Consider the following 24978-nt stretch of genomic DNA (forward strand, 5'->3'; position numbering starts at 1 on the left):
GTAGTTGCGGTCCTCCACTCTCAGGGTCACTCGGTGATCCCTTACTTGGACGATCTGCTGATCAAGGCACCCTCTCAAGAGGCATGCCAACACAGCCCCGACGCTTCTCTGGGGGCTCTCCAGAGTTTCGGGTGGATCATCAATTTTCCAAAGTCAAATCTGACACCAGCCCAATCGCTGACATATCTTGGCATGGAGTTTCATACCCTATCGGCGATAGTGAAGCTTCCGCTGATCAACAAGCGTTCACTACAGAAAGGGGTGCAATCTCTCCTTCAAGGTCAAGCACACCCCTTGAAGGGCCTCATGCACTTCCTGGGGAAGATGGTGGCAGCAATGGAGGCAGTTCCTTTCGCGCAGTTTCACCTGCGTCCTCTTCATTGGGACATCCTACGCAAATAGGACTGGAAACCGACGTCCCTCGACAGGAACGTCTCCCTCTCTCAGGCAACCAAAGCTTCCCTTAGGGGGTGGCTTTCTTCCCACTTCATTATCGCATGGGAAATCCTTCCTACCCCCATCCTGGGAGGTGGTCACGACGGACGCGAGTCTGTCAGGGTGGGGAGCAGTCTTTCTCCACCACAGGGCTCAGGGTACGTGGACTCAGCAAGAGTCCTCGCTTCAGATCAATGTTCTGAAGATCAGGGCAGTGTATCTTGCCCTAAAAAGTGTTCCAGCAGTGGCTGGAAGGCAAGCAGATCCGAATTCAGTCGGACAACTCCACAGTGGTGGCTTACATCAACCACCAAGGCGGAACACGCAGTCGGCAAGCCTTCCAGGAAGTCCGGCGGATTTTGATGTGGGTGGAAGCCACGGCCTCCACCATCTCCGCAGTTCACATCCCGGGCGTCGAAAACTGGGAAGCAGACTTTCTCAGTCGCCAGGGCATGGACGCAGGGGAATGGTCTCTTCACCCGGGCGTGTTTCAGGAGATCTGTTGCCGCTGAGGGAGGCCGGACGTCGACCTAATGGCGTCCCGGCACAACAACAAGGTCATGGCATTCATGGCACGCTCTCACGATCACAGAGCTATGGCGGCAGACGCCTTAGTTCGGAATTGGTCGCAGTTTCAACTCCCTTATGTGTTTCCTCCGCTGGCACTGTTGCCCAGAGTGTTACGCACGATCAGGGCCGACTGCCGCCGCGCCATCCTCGTCACTCCAGACTGGCCGAGGAGGTCGTGGTACCCGGATCTGTGGCATCTCACGGTAGGCCAAACGTGGGCACTACCAGTCCGACCAGACTTGCTGTCTCAAGGGCCGTTTTTCCATTTGAATTCTGCGGCCCTCAACCTGACACTGTGGCCATTGAGTCCTAGATCTAGCGTCTTCAGGATTATCTCAAGAGGTCATTGCCACTATGAGACAGGTTAGGAAACCAACGTCCGCCAAGATCTACCACAGGACGTGGAAAAATTTCCTGTCGTGGTGCTCTGCTCGGGGTTTTTCTCCCTGGCCTTTTGCCTTGCCCATTTTTCTGTCCTTCCTTCAATCTGGACTGGAAAAGGGTTTGTCGCTCGGCTCCCTTAAGGGACAAGTCTCAGCGCTCTCTGTGTTTTTTCCAGTAGCGCCTAGCCAGACTTCCACAGGTATGCACGTTCCTGCAGGGGGTTGTCACATCGTTCATCCTTACAAGCGGCCGTTAGAACCCTGGGATCTGAACGGGGTGCTGATGGTTCTTCAGAAACCACCATTCGATCCAATAAGGGATATTTCTTTCTCACGCCTTTCGCAGAAAGTGATTTTCCTAGTAGCAGTCACTTCACTTCGGAGAGTGTCTGAGCTAGCAATGTTGTCGTGCAAAGCCCCTTTCCTGGTGTTCACCAGGACAAGTGGTTCTGCGTCCGGTTCTGGAATTTCTCCCAAGGGTGGTACCCCCCTTTCATCTCAATCAGGATATCTCCTTACCCTCTTTTTGTCATCATCCAGTTCACCAATGTGAAAAGGATTTGCACTGGTTAGATCTGGTGAGAGCACTCAGGCTCTACATTTCTCGTACGGCGCCCCTGCGCCGCTCGGATGCACTCTTTGTCCTTGTCGCTGGCCAGCGTAAAGGGTCACAGGCTTCCAAATCAACCCTGGCCCGGTGGATCAAGGAACCAATTCTCGAAGCTTACCGGGCTGCCGGTTCCCTCAGGGCTCTAGGCCCATTCTACCAGAGCCGGGGGCGCGTCCTGGGCTTTGAGGCACCAGGCTACGGGTCAGCAGGTGTGTCAGGCGGCTACCTGGTCGAGCCTGCACACTTTCACGAAACACTATCAGGTGCATACCTATGCTTCGGCGGATGCCAGCCTAGGTAGACGAGTCCTTCAGGCGGCGGTTGCCCACCTGTAGGAAGAGGCCGTTTTACGGCTCTATTACGAGGTATTATTTTACCCACCCAGGGATTGCTTTTGGACATCCCAATTGTCTGGGTCTCCCAATAGAGCGACAAAGAAGAAGGGAATTTTGTTTACTTACCGTAAATTCCTTTTCTTCGGCGCTCTATTGGGAGACCCAGACTATTGGGTGTATAGCTACTGCCTCCGGAGGCCACACAAAGCATTACACTAAAAAGTGTAAGGCCCCTCCCCTTCTGGCTATACACCCCCCGTGGGATCACGGGCTGCTCAGTTTTCAAGCTTTGTGCGAAGGAGGCACACATCCATGCATAAGCTCCACTGTTTAGTCAGCAGTAGCTGCTGACTCTATCGGATGGAAGAAAAGAGGGCCCATACTAGGGCCCCCAGCATGCTCCCTTCTCACCCCACTTGCGGTTTGTAAGGTTGAGGTACCCATCGTGGGTACGGAGGCTGGAGCCCACATGCTGTTTTCCTTCCCCATCCCCCTGAGGGGCTCTGAGGAAGTGGGATCTTTCCGGCCACCAAGCCCTGAGGCCGGGCTCCATCCACAGACCCATAGAACCTGCTGGATGTGGAGCGGGAGTGCCGTTCAGGGACAAGGCCCTGCAACTTTCAGGTACTCTGTGTCCCCGTATGGCAGGCCACGCACACTCCAGGCTTGCTGGGTGTGCTAGTGCGCCGGGGACTGTAGCGCTGTGCGCTGGGCTTATAGTCCCTGCAGATTACTGGGGGACTTTACGTGTGGGGACCGCCGCGCCGACCGCCCCTGGAGCGGCGGCGCAGCTGCGACTTGTAGTGCGCCGGGGACGCGCCGACCGCGCTTTTACGGCGGCGGCGCTTCTAACTTTAGTCCCCGGCTTTTGCGGCCTAGCGCCGCTTCGTTCCCGCCCCCTCCCTGTCACTCAGGGAAAGGGAGAGACGCTGTTCTATAGCAGCGCCGAGGGCTGGAGCCTTATTTGCATCTCCAGCCCCCTTCACTAGACACAGTGGGCGCCGGGTTCCCGCTCTTGTCTCGGGCACGCCCTCGGCCCGCCCCTCTCCTCTGGACGCCGGCAGCCATTCCGGCACGCAGAGCGGGAAAACGGAGACAAGCGCTGAGCTACCAGCACAGGATTCCGGCGCCACACACCCGCTTTTGTGCGGGCGGTAAGCGGCAACTAAAGTGCTGACCCACTAATGCCGAAGTGTCCTGTTGTACTTTTGTACGGTCGCTATTCAGGATGCAGACCTAGAAACAGCAGCAAAAGATCAGGGGTGCTAAAGCACAGACTCTATATGCTGCTTGTCTTGCATGTGCTGCAGTGTCATGTGTCCTTTATGCTTGTATGCTTTACATTGCACTGTAAGGGCTATTCTTGGCTGTCTACCCGCCTAGATGGCTAGACAGCGGCAGCAAACAGCAATGGTGCTAAGGCACAAGCTTTCAATGCTGCTTGGATTGCATGTACTGCAGAGTTTATTTTCATGCTTGTACATTCACTGCATGTCGCTATTCTTGGCTAATGCTCCTTGATGACTAGACAACAGCAGCAGAAAAGCAAGGGTGCTAGGGCACAAGCTTTCAATGCTGCTTGGATTGCATGTGCTGCAGTGGTTATTTTCATGCTTGTATGCTATTCATTCACTGTATGTCGCTTTTCTTGGCTAATGCTCCTGAATAACTAGACAACGGCAGCAGAAAAGCAAAGGTGCCAAGGCACAGGCTTTCTATGCTCCTTGTACTGCATGTGCTGAAGTGTTTATTGTACTTCATGCTTGTATGCTATACATTGCACTGTACGGTCGCTATTCTTGGCTAATGCTCCTAGATGGCTAGACAGCAACAGCAAAAAAAAAAAAAAAAAAAAAAGCATGGGTGCCAAGGCACAGGCTTTCTATGCTGCTTGTACTGCATGCGATACTGTTCCAGGACCCCCAGTGTGTGCAATTACTCAACGGGGTCTCTGCTACAGGTGGCCAAAAGAACCACCTGTGATCCCTGTCCAGGGACAGGGACGGAGTTGCAGTTTCCGCTGATATATTGTCTGTGACTATGACTAACATCTTACAGACTTTGCAGTCCAGACAGACCTTGGGCAATGTTGATTCAATGCCCCTGGCCACCCTGATTTCGAAACAAATCATGGCTCCAGGAGGGTCCCATGCATCCCAGGGTGCAGGCTCTGACACGGACGACAGTCCCAGACGGCCTAAGCGAGCTCCCTAAGAACGGCCCTCGACTTCATCACAGTACTCTCTGTATGATGAGGCAGACGTAGCTGTTCAGGACTCTGATCCTGAGACCGCTCTCAATCCGGATACACCGGATGGTGACGCTATAGTGAATAATCTTATAGCGTCCATCAATGGAAGGTTGGGTATTTCTCCCTCAACTCCTCCAGTGGAGGGGTCAGCTTCACAGCAGAAGAAATCCCTATTTCGGTATCTCAAGCGTATATTGAGTACTTTTCTGGTCACTCTGACTCCAGAGAAGCAGTCCAGGAACACCACGCTTATCCCGATAAGCGTTTCTCCAACCGTATTGAGGATACGCGTTGTCTCTTCCCCCCTGACGTGCTCAAGCGCTCCAAGGGTGGATCCCCCAATCTCCAGACTTGCGGCTAGATCTATAGTTGCAGTGGAAGATGGGACTTCACTTAAAGATGCCATTGACAGACAGATAGCCCTCTGGTTGCAATCTGTCTATGAAGCTATCGGCGGGTCGGTTGCCCCGGCATTCGCAGCCATAGAGGCACTCCAAGCTATTTCAGCTAGTATTGCGCAGAGGGACGCGGTCACATGTACATCTTGGCCGAAGTAGCGTCCTTCACCTCGCAATGTCGGCATTGCGACTCAAGCTGTTTATGCTGTCCTGGACTCTACGAGCCGTACGTCAGTGGTGTCCGCCAACTCCGTGTTGTTACGCTCCTAGTGTTAAGGGATTGGAGCAGATGCTGCTTCCACAAAAGTGCTTAACCAGATTGCCTTTATCTGGTGACAGACTGTTTCGTGAGCGGTTGGATTAAATCATTCAACTGTCCAAGGGTACGGATTCTTCCTTACCCCAGCTATCAAACAAGACCCATCAGGAGAAGGGACAGTCGAGGTTTCGGTCCTTCCCAGGCTCGGGCACGTCCCAATTGCCCTCGTCCAACAGGACTCAAAAGGCTCAGAGGGGCGCAGGTTCCTGGCGGGCTCAATCACGCCCGGAGAAGGCAGCCGGAGGAACCGCTACCAAGGCGGTTTCCTCATGACTTTCAGCCCTCTCTCTCCGCGTCCGCGGTCGGTGGCAGACTCCCCCCGCTTTAGCGACATTTAACTGCCACAGGTCAATGGCCGGTGGGTGAGAGACAGTTTGTCGCAAAAACGTCCTCACCGGCCGAGCCGACGCTCTTCTGCAGGCAGTAGGAGTCGTAATCCCGGTTCCTCCTCAGGAACAAGAGACACTTTTTACTCCGATCTGGTCGGGGTGACAAAATAGGACGACTCCTTCCGTTCCGTTCTGGACCTTAAACTGCTCAACAAGCACGTGAAAACCAGGCGGTTCCGGATGGAATCCCTCCGCTCAGTCATTGCCTCAGTGTCTCATGGAGATTTCCTAGCATCAATAGACATCAGGATGCTTATCTCCACGTGCCGATTGCTCCAGAGCACCGGCGTTTGCTACGATTCGTTATTGAAGACGAGCATCTTCGGTTCGTAGCCCTACCCTTCGGTCTGGCGACAGCCCCACGGGTTTTCACCAAGTTCATGGCAGCAGTGGGACCACTCCCGCACTCTCAGGGTCACCCTGTGATCCCTTACTTAGACCATCTACTTGTCAAGGCACTCTTTTAAGAGGCATGCCAGCATAGCCTGAACATGGCGCTGGAGACTTCCCAGAGTTTCGGGTGGGTCCTCAACTTTTCAAAGTTAAACCCAATCGCTGGCATATCTTAGCTTGGGGTTTCACACTCTCTCAGCGATGGTGAAGCTTCCACTGGACAAACAGCGGTCACTACAGACGGGGGTGCAGTCTCTCCTTCAAGGAGACACCTCATCCAGAGGCAGTCCCTTTCACGCAGTTTCATCTGCGTCCACTTCAATAGAACATTCTTCGCTAATGGGAGGGGAAGTCGATGTCCCTACACAGGAACGTCCCCCTTTCTCAGACGATCAAGGACTCTCTTCAGAGGAGTCCACTCTTCAGATCAATTGTCTGGAGCTCTGGCCAGTGTATATTGCCCTGCAAGACTTCCTGCAGTGGCTGGAAGGCAAACAGATCCGAATTCAGTCGGACAATCCACAGCGGTGGCATACATCAACCACCAAGGCGGACTACGCAGTCGGCGAGCCTCCCAGGAAGTCCGCCGGATTCTGCTAGGGGTGGAAGACAGAGCATACTCCATATCCGCAGTTCACATCCCGGGCGTAGAAAACTGGGAAGCAGACTTCCTCAGTCACCAGGGCGTAGACGCAGGAGAATGGTCTCTGCACCCGGACGGGTTTCACGAATCGGCACAACAGCAAGGTCCCGGTTTTCATGACGATCAAAGAGCTCTGGCGACAGGCATCTCACGGTCGGTCAACCGTGGGCACTACCAGACCGGCCAGACTTACTGTCCCAAGGGCCGTTTTTTCCATCTGAATTCTACGGCCCTGAACCTACTGTGTGGCCATTGCGTCCTAGATCCTAGTGTCCTCAGGATTATCCCAAGGGGTCGTTGCCACCATGAGACAGGCTATGAAGCCCACGTCTGCTAAGATCTACCACGGAAGTGGAAGATTTTCTTTTACTGGTGCTCTGTACCAGGAGTGTCCCCCTGGCCATTGGCATTGCCTACTTTTCTTTCCTTCCTGCAATCTGGGTTGGAAAAGGGCTTGTCGCTCGGCTCCCTTAAAGGGCAAGTCTCGGCGCTATTGGTGTTTTTTCAGAAGCGTCTAGCACGACGTCCGCAGGTACGCACGTTCCTGCAGGGGGTCTGTCATATCGTCCCCCCGTACGAGCGGCCGTTAGATCCATGGGATCTGAACAGGGTACTAGTTGCTCTCCAGAAGCCGCCTTTCGAGTCTCTGACGGATGTTTCACTCTCTCGACTATCACAGAAAGTGGCCTTTCTGGTAGCGATCACGTCTCTTCGGAGAGTGTCTGATCTAGCAGCGCTGTCATCCAAGGCTCCCTTCCTGGTGGTCCACCAGGACAAGGTAGTGCTGCGCCCCATTCAGGAGTTTCTCCCTAAGGTAGTATCCTCGTTTCATATTAATCAGGATATCTCCTTACCTTCCTTTTGTCCTCATCCGGTTCACCGGTATGAAAAGGATTTACATTTGTTAGATCTGGTGAGAGCACTCAGAATCTACATTTCCCGCACGGCGCCCCTGCGCCGCTCTGATGCACTCTTTGTCCTTGTCGCTGGCCAGCGCAAGGGGTCGCAGGCTTCTAAAGCCACCCTGGCTCGATGGATCAAAGAACCAATTCTGGAAGCCTACCGTTCTGCGGGGCTTCCGGTTCCTTCAGGGCTGAAGGCCCATTCAACCAGAGCCGTGGGTGCGTCCTGGGCATTACGGCACCAGGCTTCGGCTCAACAAGTGTGCCAGGCAGCTACCTGGTCGAGTTTGCACACTTTCACCAAACATTATCAGGTGCATACCTATGCTTCGGCGGACGCCAGCCTAGGTAGAAGAGTCCTGCAGGCGGCAGTGGCCTCCTCGTAGAGGAGGGCTGTCTTGCAGCTCTAACTTGAGGTATTTTGTTACCCACCCAGGGACTGCTTTTGGACGTCCCAATCGTCTGGGTCTCCCAATAGAGCGCCGAAGAAGAAGGGAATTTTGTTACTTACCGTAAATTCCTTTTCTTCTAGCTCTTATTGGGAGACCCAGCACCCGCCCTGTTGTCCTTCGGGATTTTTGGTTTGTTTGCGGGTACACATGTTGTTCATGTTGAACGGTTTTCAGTTCTCCGATGTTACTCGGAGTGAATTTGTTTAAACCAGTTATTGGCTTTCCTCCTTCTTGCTTTAGCACTAAAACTGAGCAGCCCGTGATCCCACGGGGGGTGTATAGCCAGAAGGGGAGGGGCCTTACACTTTTTAGTGTAATGCTTTGTGTGGCCTCCGGAGGCAGTAGCTATACACCCAATAGTCTGGGTCTCCCAATAAGAGCTAGAAGAAAAGGAATTTACGGTAAGTAACAAAATTCCCTTCTTCTTCTAGCTCTAATTGGGAGACCCAGCACCCGCCCCTGTTTTTTTGTGTACACATGTTGTTCATGTTGTTTGGTTTCAGTTCTCCGATATTCCTTCGGATTGAATCTACTTTACACCAGTTTATAATCTTTTCCTCCTTCTTGCTTTTGCACCAAAACTGAGGAGCCCGTGGGAGCACGGGGGGTGTATAGGCAGAAGGGGAGGGGCTTAACACTTTTAAGTGTAATACTTTGTGCGGCCTCCGGAGGCATAGCCTATACACCCAATTGTCTGGGTCTCCCAATTAGAGCTAGAAGAAAAGGAATTTCTTTGTCGCTCCATTGGGAGACCCAGACAATTGGGTGTATAGCTATTGCCTCTGGAGGCCACACAAAGTATTACACTTAAAAGTGTAAGGCCCCTCCCCTTCTGGCTATACACCCCCAGTGGGATCACTGGCTCACCAGTTTTGTGCTTTGTGCGAAGGAGGCAACACATCCACGCATAGCTCCACTTTTTAGTCAGCAGCAGCTGCTGACTATGTCGGATGGAAGAAAAGAGGACACATATAGTGTCCCCAGCATGCTCCCTTCTCACCCCACTGTATGTCGGAGGTGTTTGTAAGGTTGAGGTACCCATTGCGGGTACGGCGGCAGGAGCCCACATGCTGATTCCTTCCCCATCCCTTTTTACAGGGCTCTGGGTGAAGTGGGATTTACCGGTCTCCAGGCACTGAGACCGTGCTCCATCTACAGCCCCTGGAGAAGATGCTGGATGGAGCGGAGTACATCAGGGACATGGCCCTGCTTCCTCAAGGTACTCTGTGTCCCCGTGCATTTGGCGCTCACACCGCAGCATGCTGGGTGTTGTAGTGCGCCGGGGGACATCAGCGCTGCGGCGCCTGTGCCATAGCCTCATTCAGCTTAGCTGAAGCAGGCACACTTATGGGACTCGGCCGCGCCGGCCGCTGGGACTGCGGCACGGCTGGCACTTGTAGTGCGCCGGGGACTTCAGCGCGGCCTGCGCTTTTACGGCGGCCGCGCTGATAACTACAGTCCCCGGCTTTTGCGGCCTGCTTCCGTTCGTTCCCGCCCCCAGACCTGCCAGTCAGGAGAGGGGCGGGACGCTGCCCACGTCTAGGACTCGGGCGCGCCGGCCGCTGGAACAGCGGCGCGGCTGGCACTTGTAGTGCGCCGGGGACTTCAGCGCGGCCCGCGCTTTTACGGCGGCCGCGCTGATAACTCGAGTCCCCGGCTTTTGCGGCCTGCTTTAGTTCGTTCCCGCCCCCAGACCTGCCAGTCAGGAGAGGGGCGGGACGCTGGCCACTTCTAGGGCGGTCGCGCCGGCCGCTGGGACTGCGGCGCGGCTGGCACTTGTGGTGCGCCGGGGACTTCAGCGCGGCCCGCGCTTTTACGGCGGCCGCGCTGTTAACTCGAGTCCCCGGCTTCTGGGCCTAGTCTCCCTTCGTTACCGCCCACAGCCCTGACAGTCAGGGTAGGGGCGTGACGCTGCAAGAGCAGAGCTGAGAGCTGGAGTATGTTTTGCATACTCCACCCCTCTCACTGTGTGCAATTCCCGCACTTTCTCAGGCACGCCCACGGCTTCCTTCTCTACAAGGACACCGGCAGCCATTAGTGTCAGTTTCTGTACGATACAGAGACAAGTGTGGAAGACCCTGGCATTCTGATAGTCACACAATCGCTGTAACAGGCGTTAAGCAGCACCTGTGGTGCTAACCCCACTAGTGCAGAAGTGCACTTATAGATATGCTTGTACTATATACATTGCACTGTTTGGTCGCACGTTGTATATACCCTCCTGGATTATGCGGAGGAGTTATCAGCATATTCTCTGTGTAAAACAAAGGTGCAGAACCACATGTTTTTCTATACAGCTGGTACAGCATGTACGGCTATACGGCCGGCAGGTACATAGACTCCCATTGTATGCACTAATGGCCAGGGGATGAGGACGGTGTCTGCAGTATTTACTGACAGTTTTTCTGAGACTATGGCTATGATACTAGAAGCCTAGCAGTCCGGACATGTCTCTCACAATATGGGCACTGTTGAATCATTGATCCATGGCCCCCCTCAGTGTGAATAACTAACAGCTCCGGGAATGTCGCACGCTTCCCAGAGTCACGGCTCTGCACGGACGTCAGTCCCAGACAGCCTAAGTGGGCTCGCTATGAGCGGCCTCGGTTTCATCAGGGTCCTAACAGAAGGACTCGCTGTGTAATGAGGCGGAAGTAGCGGCTCAGGATTCTGATCCTGAGACCGCTCTCAATCTGGATACACCTGATTGTGACGCCATAGTAAATAATCTTATAGCGTCCATCTATAGAATGTGGGTTATTTCTCACAACTCCTCCAGTGGAGGAGTCAGCTTCACGTATTTTTCTGGACCACTCTGCTTCAGAGAGGCAGTCCAGGAACACCACGCTTATCCAGATATGCGCTTCTCCAAACGGCTTAGGATACACGCTATCCCTGTCCCCTGACTTGGTCAAGGACTGGACCCAATGTCCCGAGCGGCATCCTCCAATCTCCAGGCTTGTAGCTAGATCCATAGTTGCAGTGGGAGATGGAACTGCAAACTCAAAGATGCCACTGACAGACAGATGGATCTCTGGTCGAAAGCCATCTATGAGGCTGTCGGCGCACCGTTGGCTCTGGCATTCTCTCCCTTGGGGCACTCCAAGCTATTTCAGCTTGTCTTACACAGATTGACACGGTTACACGTACATCTGTGCCGCAGGTGGCATCCTTAACCTCTCAAATGTCTGCATTTGTTTCTTACGCGATTCAGGTTGTCCTGGACTCTGCGAACCGTGCGGCGGTAGCCTCCGCTACTCCGTGTTTTTAAGCAGAGCCTGGTCTGCTCGTTAAGTGAATGGAAGGCAGATTCTGCTTCCAAAAAAGGTTGCCTAACCAGTTGCCTTTTTCTGCTGACCGACTGTTTGGTGAGCGTTGGATGTAACCATCAAACAGTCCAGGGGTAAGGATTCATCCTTTCCTCAGCCCGGACACAACAAACCCCAACAGAGCAAGAGGCAGTCGGGGTTTTCGGCCTTTTCGAGGCTCGGGCAGGTCCCATTTTTCCTCGTCCAAGGTGGACTCAAAAGGATCAGAGGAGCTAAGATTCTTAGCGGGCTCAGTCTCGCCCAAAAAAGCGACAGTCGGAAAACCCGCTTCCAAGGCGGCTTCCTCATGACTTGCGGCCTCGGTCCGTAGCAGGCTCTCCCGCCTTGGCGATATTTAGCTGCCATAGGTCAATGACCATTGAGTGTGAGACATTCTGTCTCACGGGTACAGGATAGAGCTCACTTCTCGTCCTCCAACTCGATTCTTCAGAATTTCTCCACCTCCCGGCCGGGCCGCTGCTCTTCTGCAAACAGGGTGCACTCTGTAGGCAGAAAGAGTGATGACCCCCGTTCCTCTTCAGGAACAAGGTCACGGTTTTTACCCCAAATTCTTTGCGGTACCTATAACAACGGGCCGTTCCGTCCCGTTCTGGATCTAAAAATGCTCAGCAAGCTCGTGGACACCAGGCGGTTCCGGATGGAATCCCTCCGCCATGTCATCGCCTCAAGGTCCCAAGGCTATTTCCTAGCATCATTAGGCATCAAGGATGCTTATCCACACGTGCCGATTGATCCAGAGCACTAGCGTTTCTACGCTTCGTTATAGGAGACGAACACCCTCTGTTCGTAGCTCTACCTTCCGGCTAGCGACAGTCCAACTGGTCTTCGCCAAGGTCAGGGCAGCAGTAGTCACAGTCCTGCACTCTCAGGGTCACTCTGTGGTCCCGTATTTAGACGATCTACTTGTCAAGGCACTCTCTTAGGAAACATGCCAACACTGCCCGAACGTTGCGCTGGAGACTCTCTAGAGTTTTGGGTGGATCATCAACTTTTTAAAGTCAGATCCGACCCCGACCCTATCGATAACATATCTAGGCATAGAGTTTCTTACTCTCTCAGCGATAGTGAAGCTGCCGCTAGACAAACAGCATTCACTACGGGCTGCAAGCTCTTCTTTAAGAACCAGTCGCACACATTGACACGCCTCATGCACTTCCTACGTAAGATGGTAGCAATGGAGGCAGTTCCTTTCGCGCAGTTTTACTGCGTCCACTACAATGGGACATTCTCCGCCAATGGGACGAGGAGTCGACGTCCCTCAACAGAGTCGTCGTTCTTCTCAGGCGGCCAAGGAATCTCTACGGTGGTGGCTTCTTCTCACCTCTTGGTCAAAAAGAAGGTCCTTCCTATCCCCGTCTGGGCGATAGTTACGACAGACGCGAGTCTATCAGGGTGGGGAGCAGTTTTTCTCCACTACAGCGCTCAGGGTACGTGGACTCAGCAAGAGTCCACTCTTCAGATCAATGTTCTTGAACACAGAGCAGTGTATCTGGCCCTACAATCCTTCCAACAGCGGCTGAAAAGCAAGCATATCCGACTTCAGTCGGACAGCTCCACAGCGGTGGCATACATCAACCACCAAGGAAGAACGCGCAACCGGCAAGCCTTCCAGGAAGTCCGGCAGGTGCTGATGTGGGTGGAAGACACGGCATCCACCATATCCACAATTCATCCCAAGTGTGGAAACTAGGAAGCTGACTTCCTAAGTCGCTGAGGTGTGGCCGAAAGAGTATGGTCTCCTCACCCGGACGGGTTTCAGGAGATCTGGCGCCGCTGACAGAGGCCGGACGTCGATCTAATGGCGTCACGGCACAACAACAATGTGCCAGCTTCATGGCACGGTTTCACAATCATCGAGCTCTGGCGGCAAACGCCTTAGTTCAGCATTGGTCGCAGTTCCAGCTACCTTAGGTGCCACCTCTGGCATTGTTGCCCAGAGTACTGCGCTAGATCAAGACCGACTGCGGCCGCACCATCCTCGTCGCTACAAATTGGCCGAGGATGTGTGGTACTCGGTTTTGTGGTGCCTCACGGTAGGCTAACCGGGGGCACTACCAGACCAATCAGACTGGCTGTCTCAAGGGCCATTCTTCCATTTGGATTCTACGGCCCTCAACCGGATGGTGTGGCATTGAGTCCTGGAACCTAGTGTCGTCAGGATTACCTCAGGACGTGGTTGCCACCATGAGACAGGCTAGCATACCAACGTCCGCCAAGATTGACCACAGGACGTGGAAGATGTTCTTATCTCGGTGCTCGGCGCAGGGTGTTTCTCCCTGGCCGGTTGCATCGTCTATGTTTCCTTCCTTCCTGCAATCTAGGTAGGAAAATGGGTTGTCGCTCAGTTCCCTTTAGGGACAAGTCTCAGCGCTATCTGTATTTTTTCAGAAACGACGACTTCCTCAGGTACGCACGTTCCTACGGGGAGTTTGTCTTCTCAGCACTCCGTACAAGCGGCCGTTAGAGCCCTGAGATCTGAACAAGGTTCTAATTGCTCTCCAGATGCCGCCTTTCGAGCCTTTGAAGGATGTCTCCCTTCCCGTTTTTCACGGGAAGTGGCCTTCTAGTAACGGTCTCGTCTCTTAGGAGAGTTTCCGAGCTAGCAACGCTCTCATACAAACTCCCTTCCTGGTCCTTCACCAGGACAGGGTAGTTCTGCGTCCGGTTCCGGAATTTCTCCCTAAGGTGGTATCCCATTTTCATATCAATCAGGATATCACCTCACCTTCTTTGTGTCCTCGTCCAGTCCATCAATTTCAGAAAGATTTGCATCTGTTGGTTCTGGTGAGAGCACTCAGGTTCTACTTCCCGCATGGCGCTCCTGCGCCACCCGGATGCACTCTTTGTCCTTGTCGCTGGTCGGCGTAAACAGTCGCAAGCTTCCAGATCCACCCTTGCTCGGGGGCTCGAGGCACCAATTCTTAAAACCTACAGTTCTACTGGGCTTCTGGTTCTCTCAAGGCCGAAGGCCCATTCTACCAGAGCCGTGGGTGCATCCTGGGCATTACGGCACCAGGCTACGGCTCAGCAGGTGTGTCAGGCACCCACCTGGTCGAGTCTACTTACTTTTACCAAGCATTATCAGATGCATACCTACGCTTCGGCAGACGCCAGCCTAGGTAGATAAGTCATTCAGGCGGCGGTTGGCCACCTGTAGGAGAGGGCCGTTTGACGGCCCTATCATGAGGTATTCTTTTACCCACCCAGGGATTGCTTTTGGACATCCCAATTGTCTGGGTCTCCCAATGGAGCGACAAAGAAGAAGGGAATTTTGTTTACTTACCGTAAATTCCTTTTCTTCTAGCTCCAATTGGGAGACCCAGCACCCGCCCTGTTTTCTCGGGGTTTTTCTGTTTTTTCGGGTACACATGTTGTTCATGTGGTATGGTTCAGTTCTCCGATGTTTCCTCGGATTGAATTGGTCTTTAAACCAGTTATTGGCTTTCCTCCTTCTTGCTTTGGCACTAAAACTGGTGAGCCAGTGATCCCACTGGGGGTGTATAGCCAGAAGGGGAGGGGCCTTACACTTTTAAGTGTAATACTTTGTGTGGCCTCCAGAGGCAATAGCTATACACCCAATTGTCTGGGTCTCCCAATTGGAGCTAGAAGAAAAGGAATTTACGGTAAGTAAACAAAATTCCCTTCTTACGGTAAGTAAACAAAATTCCCTTCTTTTGCTGTAAAAGCAGGATCCGCTTTTACAGCAAAAAAACGTTCATGACGCATGTTAAAAAACGTAGTGTGAAAGCAGCCTCAGCAAGGTAAAAAGCACTGTGGGCACAGCAAGTCAGGATTCTCAGACTTTGCTGGGATGCTTTTTAGCAATTTAAAAAAAAGCAAGGAAAGCAGCATGAAAAAAAGCCCCGTGGGCACAAGGCTTAAAACCTGCAGATTTTAAACCTGCACCGCATGTCCATTCCTGCTGCGGCTATCTTTCTGCACTGTGTACATGAGATTTGGTGACCTGCCATAAACTTTGAGGCTGTTTTGAAAATACTGCAGTTTTTCTTCTAGTTTGAATGATTCTGAATTTAATAGCATTGGTCTTTCTGCAATTTTTCATGAACCCGATGTGGTCTCTTGTGTACAGGAAACCTTTAATCGCCACAGTTGAAAAGCAACTTCTTGGAGAACATTTAACGACGACGCTCCAGAAAGGTACCATTTTTATTAGCCACTTTCTTGTGCTCTTTGTCTTTTGACACCTGTATGATTATTGCAGCCACAAATTGTCAGTTTGCTACGTAATCACTTTTAGGCTAGGTGCCCACGGGAGCTCGCACCAGCAGATATATCTGCAGGTACGGCCGCAGGTTTCCCGCAGCAGCTCCCCGGAATCCGCAGCTATACATAGCTGTGGGATTCCAGCGAAATATTTGCGGAAAACCTGCAGACATTCATGTGGCTTACCTGCGGAAGTCCCGGCCTCTATCTCTATAGTGGAGGACCGGGATTTCCGCAGGTAATTCCGCAGTAATAATTGACATGCAGTTATGTGCGGCTGCGGGACATTCGCAGCATATTCCGCAGCCGCACATACTGCAGCATGGACACAGCACTCCCCATGTACTCTAGGATAACAATGGGGAGTGTCTGTACTTGCTGAAACCTGCGTATTTATCTAGAAATTCCAGATAAATCCGCAGGTTCTCTGCGGCAAAATCCGCAGGTGAGAGCTCCCATGGGCACATAGCGTTAAGGCCGCTTTACACGCTACGACATTGCTAGCAATTGTTAGCGATGTCGAGCGCGAAAGCACCCGCCCCGATTGTACATGCGATATCGTGTGATCGCTGCCGTAGCGAACATTATCGCTACGGCAGCGTCACACGCACGTACCTGCTCTGCGACGTCGCTGTGACCGGCGAACCGCCTCCTTTCTAAGGGGGCGGTTCGTTCAGCGTCACAGCAGCGTCACCGAACCGCTGCCCAATAGAAGCGGAGGGGCGGAGATGAGTGGGACGTAACATCCCGCTCACCTCCTTCCTTCCTCATTGTGGCTGGCCACAGGTAAGGTGAGGTTCCTCGTTCCTGCGGTGTCACACATAGCGATGTGTGCTGCCGCAGGAACGAGTAACTACTTCGTACACGGGGGCGTGGCCTGGACGGCAATGTGAAGAGACGTGTTTGTGGAGCTCTCCTGCAAACTCCCTTGATAAATCCCTGAATACCGCTGTTATCACTGCCTCAGCCGGCTGTCAGGAAGATAAGGTGGTGAGGACTTGTCTGGGGTGAGTCTGGTGGATGCAGAGTGCCATGGTCCGTCACAGGCAAAAAGATAATGGAGGCGGGAAAGTCCCCAGCTCTCAAGATGGTGCCATGATAAGGCAGGAAGCTGAGAAAGTGAATGCAGCCTGTCAGGAGAGGATGCAGGTCGCGGCAAGGCTGGAGAAATTTGCCTGGACTTCAGAGAAATCACTTCAGCATACAGATAACAGAGGTGAGATGGAGGAGGGAGAAGACAATGCCAGCTCTGATGAGATGGGGGATGGTGAAAAGCAGCAAGATAAGACAGGAGAAGTGGAGAAAGCACATAGTGCACAGGAGGCTCCAGGAAACCCCACTTTAAAGGACATTTTTGCAGTGGTGTCTTTTTGTAAAGCAGCTCTGACTACCCTGACGAAGCAAGTTAAGGGATTACAGGCAGAGGTTGCTGACATTAAGAAAGACCTCAAGAAAGCCGATCTGAGAACAGCGGCTGTAGAGGAGAGAGTGGGGATAACAGAGGATCATATTACAAAACTACAAAAGTCTGAAAAAACATTTGCACAGCAGATAGCTGAAATCATGGCAAAAAATGATGATTTAGAGAACCGCTCTAGAAGAAATAACATCCGAATTGTCGGCATCCCTGAGAAAGCGGAAGGAAGAAACCCCACTGAATATGTAGAAGACTGGCTCAGGGGGAAAATGGGTGCTAATGTCTTATCCAAGCTCTATGCCGTGGAACGTGCACACAGAGTCCCGATGCAGCCACAACCAGCAGGCAGGGGCCCTCGCACTATGCTAGCCAAGCTCCTCAACTACAGAGACAGGGACACTATACTGCGAAAGGCAAGAGACATGGAGGATCTTATGATTGACGGCCAGAGAATTTCCATATACCCGGACTACTCCATTTCTGTTCAAAAGCTACGTATGACTTTTACAGGAGTAAAGAGGCGCCTGCGAGAGATGGGGGTGCAATACTCAATGATGTTCCCGGCAAAGCTAAGAGTGACGGCGTTGGAGCGGGTGCACTTTTTTACAACTCCAGAGGAAGCCATGCAGTGGTTGGACGCAAACGAAAAGCGGATCCGTTTGAAGGAATGAGCTGACTGTCTGAATCTGCAGTGTGTTGGAGAAGGCCGGCTGAGGCTCTACAACATCCTTAGGAGCTTACAGGGGACCCTTCTTGTTTTTTCTTTTTTTTTTCTCCTTCCCTTTTGGGATTGAGGTAGTATGCAGGGGGAATGCGAAGGGTTTGATGTGAGCTTCGCAGGACATGGGGACTGCCTAATTAGGCGCGGTGGTGGTATTTACAATTTGAGATTCCAGTTTAATTACTGTTCGCCATTTTACTGTTATATTGTTTGAGTGGAATATGATTATACATAGACAGGGGGGGAGTGGAGAATTGTTGGAAAAGGGACGAGTTTTAAAATGTGTCTAAGAGGGGAAGGCGAGGGAGGTAGGGGGGAATTTAGTAGGGATTATGGACCAGGTTTGGAAAACCCGATGCTTCACGGGAGTACTCGAAAACACGAAGTGGTGGGGAGTAGGAGGGGAGGGGAGCAGGGGGGAGGGGGGAAAGGGGTAGGGTAGAGGCAGCATGGGGAGATACTACAAGGTTTGATGGTTTTACTGGGTGGGATAATGGGGGATAGAATTAAGGTGTTGAGTTGGAATATTAGAGGGTTATCAGATAGGTCTAGGAGAGCGGCAATAATTAAATATGTTCAAGACCAGAACCCGTCAGTAATATGTCTACTAGAAACGCATCTAACAAAGGAGACAACACATGTTTTAAATAGGAGATGGGTGCAGAAGGCCTATCACTCCACCTTTTCCAACTATGCAAGGGGTGTATCACTGCTGATCCATAACTCTGTGCAATATGAAGAGATAGAAGTGTATGTGGATAAAGAGGGACAGTGTGTGGCCGTCAAGTGTAAAATATTTGGCAGACTCATGTGTATAGCTGCAATATATATACCACCTCCATATAAGTGCACCAAACTAAGGGAGATAAGGGAGTTCTCTGAGAAGGGGGGAGTAATCCCTTTTTTACTGGTGGGGGACTTCAATAATGTGATAGACCTGTACTGGGATAGGAGTAGTAGACCTCCAGGTATCCAGGATAGTTGTATGACTTCGTTTGGCACTCTTATTGGGGAACTTGGAATGGTGGATGCCTGGCGAGTGAGGAATGGGAGGGTATCCTGCTTCTCTTGTTATTCGGCTTCACATAACACTCTGTCCCGCATTGACATGGCTCTAGCTAGTGATCTGATGGATGCAATGATAAGCGGCGTGCAATATCTGACAAGAGTGATTTCAGATCATAGCCCAATTCTAGTATCCATACGACGGGGGACCCTGACAGGGGGAAGGAGGGGAGAGTGGAAGCTTCATCCAGCATGGATCCGTCATATTAATATGGGGAATATAGAACGGGATCTTGGGGATTTCTTTATCCACAACGAGGATAGCACTGGTCCGCTGGTGGTATGGGATGCGATGAAGGCATACCTCAGGGGGCTCCTGTTCAGGGATATCTGTAAACGTAAAACACAGACGAGGCAGGATGAGAAAGATAGCCTGGAGGCCTTAGATAAGGCAGAGCTGGAAGCAATCCGGAGTACTACTACGGACGCGAAGCAAAATCTTAGGCAGGCGCATGAACAGGTTAATAAGATGCTTTTGGAGAAGGCGGTAAGGAAGCAGGCATTCCAAAAATTGCATTTTTATGAGGAGGGGGAAAAAGTTGGTCATCTATTATCGGTCATAGCTGCAGCTCAAAGGAGTAGTTCATTTGTGCATGGTATGGACATGGTGGAGGGGACACAGGTCACTGAGGTTGAGGAGATCCTTGGGGTCTTTAAAGATTTCTATCGCACGCTATATTCTTCTATTGGAGAGATGAGGGTGGAAGAGGTGGACTCATTTCTTGAGCGAGGTGAGCTTCCGGTGTTGTCTGTGGCGGATAGAGATAAACTGGAGTCACCTATTACTATTGATGAACTGGAGGGCGCTCTGCATGGCATGAGCAATGACAAGGCACCGGGAGCAGACGGGCTACCAGTTGAAATTTATAAACAGTTAGAAGAAATCCTATTACCCAAACTATTGAAAGTCTTTGAGGTGGCGGAGGGGGAAGGTGTATTGCCTGAATCTATGAGAGAAGCAATAATAGTAGTAATTCCTAAGGAGGATAAAAATCCGAGGCTTCCAGACTCGTATAGACCAATCTCGTTATTAACAGCGGACGTGAAGCTTCTGGCTAAGGTGTTGTCAAACCGGCTGACTGGAGTTATATCTAACCTAATACATATGGACCAATCAGGGTTCATGGCCAATAGGTCGACAGCTGCTAATATCAGGAGATTATATCTTAATCTACAGTTGCCGCCTGACAACCCTGGCCGGAGGGTGATCGCTTCGCTAGATGCCCAGAAAGCGTTCGATAGTGTTGAGTGGGGGTATCTGTGGAAAGTGTTGCAGCATATGGGTTTTGGCCCAAGGTTTGTAAAGTGGGTGCAGCTGTTGTATAATAGGCCTACTGCTAAAGTTAGAGTTAACGGTATGACCTCCTCAGCGTTTGAGTTGCACCGGGGAACGAGGCAGGGCTGCCCACTATCGCCGCTCCTATTTGCTATTGCAATAGAGCCTCTGGCGGCGGCCATTAGGAAAACAAAGGAGATCCATGGATTTAAGTATGGGCATTTAGAGGAGAAAATAGCTCTTTATGCTGACGATTTATTACTTTTCTTGGGGGATCCATCAGCCTCATTGGATCATGCCATGCAGATAATAGAGAAATTTGGAGAAGTTTCGGGACTGACCATTAATTGGTCTAAATCGAGCCTCTTTAAAGTGGATGGGGAAGTAGCCTGGACAAATGAGGATACTGGGGCTAACAAATTGAAGAATGTGGACAAATTTAAATATCTAGGTATCCAGATATCTCTGCCAGTAGAAAAATACATACAGGTGAACTTATGGCCTCTCCTTAAAAAATTGAGAGCCAAGGTGGATGCCTGGAACAAGCTACATTTGTCAGTTGTTGGAAGGGTTAATTTGCTAAAGATGGTAGTAATGCCTAAACTCCTATACATACTGCACAATGCCCCTGTTTGTATTTCAAGGAAAAGATTTAAAGGGATAAACTCGCTGTTTAGGGACCTGGTGTGGGGTAAAAAGCAGCCTAGGGTGCGATTAGAGACTTTACAAAGGCCGAAGGATGAGGGGGGTCTAGCAATCCCAAATCCGGAATTGTATTATATAGCGGCGCAATGTCAACACCTCAGGGGTTGGTCTGATCGAGAGAAAGATGGGGGCATTAAAGAAGTACTGGAATACATAGTGGGTAGAAGTCCATTGGTAATGGGACTAGAGGATGGTGCGGTGGGGCTCCTGGGTAGAACATCTCCTACAATGGCACTTATAAATAAGACCTGGGATAGGCTGAAAAGGGTGAGAGGGGTGACCCGGTTAACTAAGTTTACACCTATCTGGGATAACAGTAATCTCCCGGAGATTCAGAAAATGGGGAATATTGAGCAGTGGAGACGCAAGGGTGTAGTATACATGCATCAGATATTGGACGGAGGAATTGTGAAATCGTTCCCGCAGTTACAGAGTGAGTTTCAGTTACCGGCGTCCGGCTGGCTCCACTACAGTCAATTAAAACATGCGATTGCAGTCCAAGCGGCTAAACAAAGTGTGGCCATACAGACTGACCTGGTACTGGAGTATGTGTGTAAGGGCGGAGGAAGCACTAAAGGGATCATTTCTGGCACGTATAAAGATATACTACATACCTTTCTTTTAGACTACCCAATTAAAACTAAATCTAAATGGGAGGAGGAAGTTGGGCCGATAACGGAGGAGGTGTGGGAGAGTATCTTAGAGTATATCCCTAAACTTTCCATGAGCGAACCGGCCAGACTATCTCACCTATACGTGATTCACCGGGTATATAGGTCTCCTTTACTGATGTTTAAAATGGGGTTGAAAAGGAATTCGGAGTGTCCAAGGTGTCAGGGATCTGACGCAGGTATTTTTCACATGATGTGGTCTTGTCCGAGACTGGTCTCCTTTTGGACTAAGGTTATCCACAAGATAGGAAGAACATATGGGTGTGTCCTCCCCAGGGAACCAGTGATATGCCTATTGGGATATGTTGAGGAGCTTGGGGTGGAAAATACTATGAAAATTGTCATTGCTAGGCTGCTATATGCGGCAAGAAAGCTAATCGCCAGGTCCTGGATTAAAAAAGACCCCCCGACCAGGGGAGAGTACATTAAAAGGGTGAAATGTATTCTTCAGCTGGAACAGGGAGTGTATGAAAGAAGGGGGAATGTTAAAATGTTTGAGAAGCTATGGTCTCCTTGGCTGCAATGCGAATAAGACGAGTGATGGACCAATAAACTGGTCTGGGACCGGGATAGCCGTCTGAGACCTCTGATGTGTATGTTTTGTTTTATTTGTGTTACTAGTTGTTCCTCTTGCACAACGGGATGGTTGCTATACTACAGTTGACGGGTATCCTAAGTGTGTACTAAATGGGATGTAGTATCGGGGAGAAGTGATGCTGCCGGGGTGGGGGCGGGAGGGGGAGTTAAAGGGGTAATAGATGTGATAAATTTAATTTGGATGCCGATTTGTTATTCTGTTGTATGTATTCTGTTTTAATAAAGTATCTGATTTTAAAAAAAAAAAACTACTTCGTACACCGAGCAGTAGCGATATTCGAGAATATGGGGGCATGTCACCGATGAGCGATTTTGACCGTTTTTGCGACGATTGCAAATCGCTCATAGGTGTCACGCAACGACATCACTAAAGCGACTGGATGTGCGGCACAAATTCCGTGACACACCCCCCCCCCCCTCCAACGAGATCGCTTGAGCGATGTTGCAGCGTGTAAAGCGGCCTCAAGGCTATGTGCACACGTTGCCTTTTTTTTGTGATCACAAAGATGCAGCGATTTTGTCTGTTTTTGCCCGCAAAAAAAACGCCCCCTCAGTAAAAAAAAACCACAAAAAAAGCATGCTTTTTACCGCGTTTTTGTACAGCGTTTTTATTGCTGCGTTTTTTTCTAATGCATTGCATGGGTGAAAAAGGCTGGCAAAAACGCAGAAAGAATCGACATGTTGCATCTTTGTGGTTACCGCAGAAAAGCACCTAAAAATAAACTGCACTGTGTGGACAGCAAAAATGAAAACTCAGACTTTGCTGGGGAAGGAAAGTCCTGCTGTTTTAAGACCAAAAACGCACTGTGCACACCGCCTAAAGGTGTTTAAGGGGTCCACTACTCAAACAACCTCTTTTTAAGGACCAAATTGATTAAAAATAGCCTATTCTCATCTATGTTACCGGTGACACCGGGCACCCACCACTTATGTGACATTATGTCACGTGAGACCGGCAGCCACTCATAGGCCATGTGCCCACGGGACGCTCGTACCTGCGGATATATTCGCAGGTACGGCCGCATGTTTCCCGCAGCTGGCAGCCGCAGCTATTTTTTAGCTGCGAGTTTCCAGTGGAATAGCTGCGGGAAACATGCGGAGTTTCACGCGATTTTACCTGCGGACGTCCCGGCCTCTATCTCCATAGCGGAGGGCCAGGATCTCCGCAAGTAAATCCGCATGAATAATTGACATGCAGTTAGGTGCGGCTGAGGGATCTCCGCAGGAGATTCCGCAGCGTGGACACACACTCCCCATGTCCCATAGGGTAACATGGGGAGTGCCTGTACATGCTAGAACCTGCGGATTTATCTGGAAAATCCAGAGAAATCCGCAGGTTTTCCGTGGCAAAATCCGCAGCAAAAAGCTCCCGTGGGCACATGGCCATAGGCCGCTAGTGTACCGCTTTACTTTCTTATTTCAGAGTAATGCACTTCTTCCAGATGTCAGTTTTGTCCAATGGATGATAGTGAAGTGGCTCATTAGTGGCCACTCAATTCAGGGCTCATGTGACATAATGTCAAGGGAGACCCGGCGGCAACTTCGTTAAAACAGCACTGGTACTGAGTACAAGTTAGTGGATGATAAGTCAGTTAGTGGATAACACCTTTTTTTTAAAAAAAAAATTAAAAAAATAAAATTTCTTTGTCGCTCCATTGGGAGACCCAGACAATTGGGTGTATAGCTACTGCCTCCGGAGGCCACACAAAGTATTACACTCAAAAGTGTAAGGCCCCTCCCCTTCTGGCTATACACCCCCAGTGGGATCACTGGCTCACCAGTTTTGTGCTTTGTGCGAAGGAGGTCAGACATCCACGCATAGCTCCACTGTTTAGTCAGCAGTAGCTGCTGACTATGTCGGATGGAAGAAAAGAGGGCCCATACTAAAGGGCCCCCAGCATGCTCCCTTCTCACCCCACTCTTGTCGGGTGTTTGTTAAGGTTGAGGTACCCATTGCGGGTACGGAGGCTGGAGCCCACATGCTGTTTTCCTTCCCCATCCCCTTTCGGCTCTGGGTGAAGTGGGATCCTATCGGTCTCCAGGCACTGAGGCCGTGCTCCATCCACAGCTCCTGGGATTCTGCTGGACATGGAGCGGAGTATCCTCAGGGACATGGCCCTGCTACGTTAAGGTACTCTGTGTCCCTGTGAGGACCGCACACGGACACACGGCAGCATTGCTGGGTGTGTTAGTGCGCCAGGGACGGCGGCGCTGCCCGCACTAGTGCCATCGCACACTACAGCTCGCTGGGTGTGTTAGTGTATTGGGGGACTACCGCGCTAACCGCCGTTGCCATTTTTATTTCGGGCGCGGCTGGGACTTGTGGTGCGCCGGGGACTTCCGCGCCGACCAAGGCTTATATGCCGGCCGCGCTTATCACTCGAGTCCCCGGCTTGCGCGGCCTAGTCTCACTTCGTTTCCGCCCACAGACCTGCCAGTCAGGGTAGGGGCGTGACGCTGCACAGCACGGCAGCGCTGAGAGCTGGAGTATGCTTTGCATACTCCATCCCTCTCACTGTGTGCACTGTGAAACCGGCAGCGCTGACAGCTGGAGTATGCTTTGCATACTCCACCCCTCTCACTGCGTGCACTGTGAAGCCGGATTCCCGCTTTTTCTCAGGCACGCCCACGGCTTCCTCCTCTACACAGGACGCCGGCAGCCATTCTTGTCAGTGTTTTCTGTAGCGACAGAAGAGACAAGTTTAGGAATCCCTGGCAGGGATTCGGATAGTCACACAACCGCTGTGCCAGGCGTTAAGCAGCACCTGTGGGGACTCCACTAGTGCCGAAGTGCACATATACATATATGCTTATTCACTATGCATTGCACTGTTTAGCTGCATGTTTGTATATACCCTCCTTGATTGTGCGGAGGACATAACAGCATATTGTC

General features: G+C 51.4%; 1 protein-coding gene across 2 annotated transcripts in view; it reads left to right on the forward strand.

Annotated features, from left to right (window-relative positions):
• Positions 1–24978, forward strand: part of CUL4B (cullin 4B) — a 181458-nt gene that overhangs the window by 64218 nt on the left and 92262 nt on the right. For both annotated transcript variants that reach the window (XM_075323898.1, XM_075323897.1), the window contains one exon: positions 15500–15567. In XM_075323898.1, the coding sequence (XP_075180013.1) occupies positions 15500–15567 (68 nt within the window). The remainder of the gene's footprint in view (positions 1–15499; positions 15568–24978) is intronic.

The sequence above is a fragment of the Anomaloglossus baeobatrachus genome, chromosome 9 (assembly GCF_048569485.1).
Source record: "Anomaloglossus baeobatrachus isolate aAnoBae1 chromosome 9, aAnoBae1.hap1, whole genome shotgun sequence".
Lineage (NCBI taxonomy): Eukaryota > Metazoa > Chordata > Amphibia > Anura > Aromobatidae > Anomaloglossus > Anomaloglossus baeobatrachus.